The 2,574-nt window shown below is 34.9% G+C and overlaps 1 protein-coding gene across 1 annotated transcript; it reads right to left on the bottom strand.

Moving 5' to 3' along the window:
• Positions 1-955: 955 nt before the first annotated feature.
• On the bottom strand, positions 956-2,209 carry LOC107467112 (leucine-rich repeat extensin-like protein 6). The gene has a single exon (XM_016086153.3). It carries the CDS (start codon positions 2,207-2,209, stop codon positions 962-964), a length of 1,248 nt encoding a protein of 415 aa, XP_015941639.1. The 3' UTR covers positions 956-961.
• Positions 2,210-2,574: the final 365 nt, after the last annotated feature.

The following is a 2,574-nucleotide window of genomic DNA, read 5'->3' as shown; positions in this document are numbered from 1 at the left end:
ATTTATTTTTGTATGTTTTTTAGGTAAGTCATTGCTTTCCAGTAAATTTTATAATTTTTTTTTAAACTTGTACATAAAATAGTGAAGTACAAAATAATAATCATATTGCTTTTAGAATAATTTGATAATTTTGATACACTCCATAATCTCAAAAACGGATGACATAAGATACTATTTTTTAGAACTTTAAAATTCTATAATTTTAAATAGATTATTTTGTCTTTCACAAGTATCTCAATTATTTTATCTAAATTCTATCATTTTAGTAATATGTCAGCTATTTTATCTAAATTTTATAATTTTCAGCAGTATATAAACTACTATTTATTTTTATTTGTTTCTTAGGTAAGTCATTGTTTTTCAATAAATTTTACATTTATTTAAAAAATGTATACATAAAATGCTGAAGTACAAAATAATAACCATATTGCTTCGAGAATAATTTGGTAGTTTCGATATCCATATAATTTAAATAAATAAATTATCAAACAAATATTTGTTCAATTCTTTGTTTACATTTATTTTGTATATTTTATTTGTTTTATATTATAAAATTTTGTAGAAAATTAACCTCATACAAAAAATTATTAATCTATAACTAACTAAAATAACCAAGCGCCGTAACCATTCCTAAGAAGTAAAAACAGACTAACCAACAAAAAAAACTAAAACAACCTTGCTTCAACGATGGAAAAAAAATTTAAGTAAAATATATAGTTTTATTTTCAAATGTTTACCTATGTGAAATTATTTTTCAAAAACAGTAATCGAAAATAGCAAAATACTAAACACTTATGGTAAATGCTATGTTATTTTTAACGTGGTGTTTAACTAACTCAAAAAATAAATAAATAATATTTAATAAATTTTAAATATTTTATTTTTTATTTTAAAAACTAAGATAGGTAATTTAGACATAACAGTAAAAACACCATACAATTTACAATATTTATTTACGCCTTCACGGATACTGGTAGTATGGCGGTGGTGGTGGAGGTGATGGAGGTAGAGGAGGAGGTGGTGGTGGAGGCGGTGGTGGAGGTGGAGGTGGAGGTGAAGGTGGTGGTGCTGCTGGCGACGCCGGTGCAGTTGTTGAGCAACCAAAGGCAGCACATTGGACCGGATGTTTATAAAAAGCGGCACATTCTTGAAGGGACCATTGTAGTGGCCTATAAGGAATACAGTTCTTGCGATCATCACTATCTGGAAGCTTCAAACACAGCGGAGATTCATCGCAGAAGTAGTTATAGGAGTACGTAAAGTTCTGCAGCCTCCGCAAGTTGCACACACTCTCGGGAATGGTGCCAAACAGCATGTTATGCGCCACGTTCAACTGTTCCAACTTCTTCATCCCTTCAATTGATTCTGGTAATTCCCCAACGATCTTGTTGAAGTTCACATCGAATACCGTTACTCTCTCCAACAACCCTATCTCACGAGGTAAACAACCCGTTATCCCGCTATTCGTAATTATGATCTCGTTCAGCGTGTCCTTCATCTTCGCCACACTCGAGGGGAAACATCCCCTCAGATTGTTGTTGGCGAACACAATAACCGAGGCAGTTGAGTTTCCGAAATTCTCTGGCAAGGAGAACTGAAAGTTGTTGTTGTTGACGAAGAGCGCGTCGAGTTTGAGGTCGAAGAGGCGCGTGGGAATAGCGCCGTGGAAGTTGTTGAACCTTATGTCTAAGTATTTGAGAGAAGGGAGGCATAGAACAACTTCTGGAAAGGGGCCAGAGAGATCGTTGTTGCTGACGTCAAGCTCGAAGAGGAGTTTGAGGCCGTTGAAGGTTGTTGGGAGGGAGCCACAAAATCGGTTAGAGTTGATGTGGAAGAGTGCCAGGTCAGTTAAGAGGTCAAGTTGTTGTGGCAACGAACCAGCTATGTTGCCATGGTTTAGGTCAATTCCTGCAACGGTGTATATGTGGGGGTTATCTGGTGCTGGTGCACAGTAAACTCCGGTGTAGTTGCACACGTGGGGTCCACACCAGTTGAGGGTCATGTTCTTTGGGTCTGAGACTATTGAATGCTTCCATGCTTGGAGTGCTATGTAGGCTTTTGAGAGCCTCGGATTTAGTTGAGGGAGGAACCGATAAGAGTTGTGCTCTTCCTTGTATTCAAATTGGTGTGAAGGGTTGATGGATATCAGAATCAGAATGAGATGACTTAGGAAAGGGCCTAATTCTCTTTTCGGAGAATGAGAGGCCATTAATTAGTTTGGTTTATATTGGAGAGAAACTTTGATTTATATATAGAGTGTGTTGTTGGAAAAATTTTTTGAGTTTGGTGGGCTGCAAATTTGTATTCGCTCCGGCAGAATTAAATAATACTTAATTCTCTTTGAATATATTTAAATAAACATCTAATTATATTTTTTAGGAAATGAAAAATGTGACTTAAACATCATCATATCCTTGGCTTGTTTAATTTCTTTATTTGATCTATTTTTCTGTTCATATTGAATTGGCTGTTACCTAATTACTCATATTACAGTAATTAGGTTAGCTCTTCTACATCTCTTTGAATGCACTTATCTAGTTGGATTTTAGCATCAACTTTTCTATAAATGGCCTT

The sequence above is a fragment of the Arachis duranensis genome, chromosome 9 (assembly GCF_000817695.3).
Source record: "Arachis duranensis cultivar V14167 chromosome 9, aradu.V14167.gnm2.J7QH, whole genome shotgun sequence".
NCBI classification, from domain to species: Eukaryota; Viridiplantae; Streptophyta; class Magnoliopsida; order Fabales; family Fabaceae; genus Arachis; species Arachis duranensis.
The sequence above is the reverse complement of the archived record's forward strand: the minus strand, read 5'-3'. Positions and strand labels throughout refer to the sequence as shown.

What these genes read in the sequence shown, in the direction of transcription:
- LOC107467112 (XM_016086153.3), bottom strand. Translation starts at nt 2,209, where the DNA reads ATGGCCTCTCATTCTCCGAAAAGAGAATTAGGCCCTTTCCTAAGTCAT.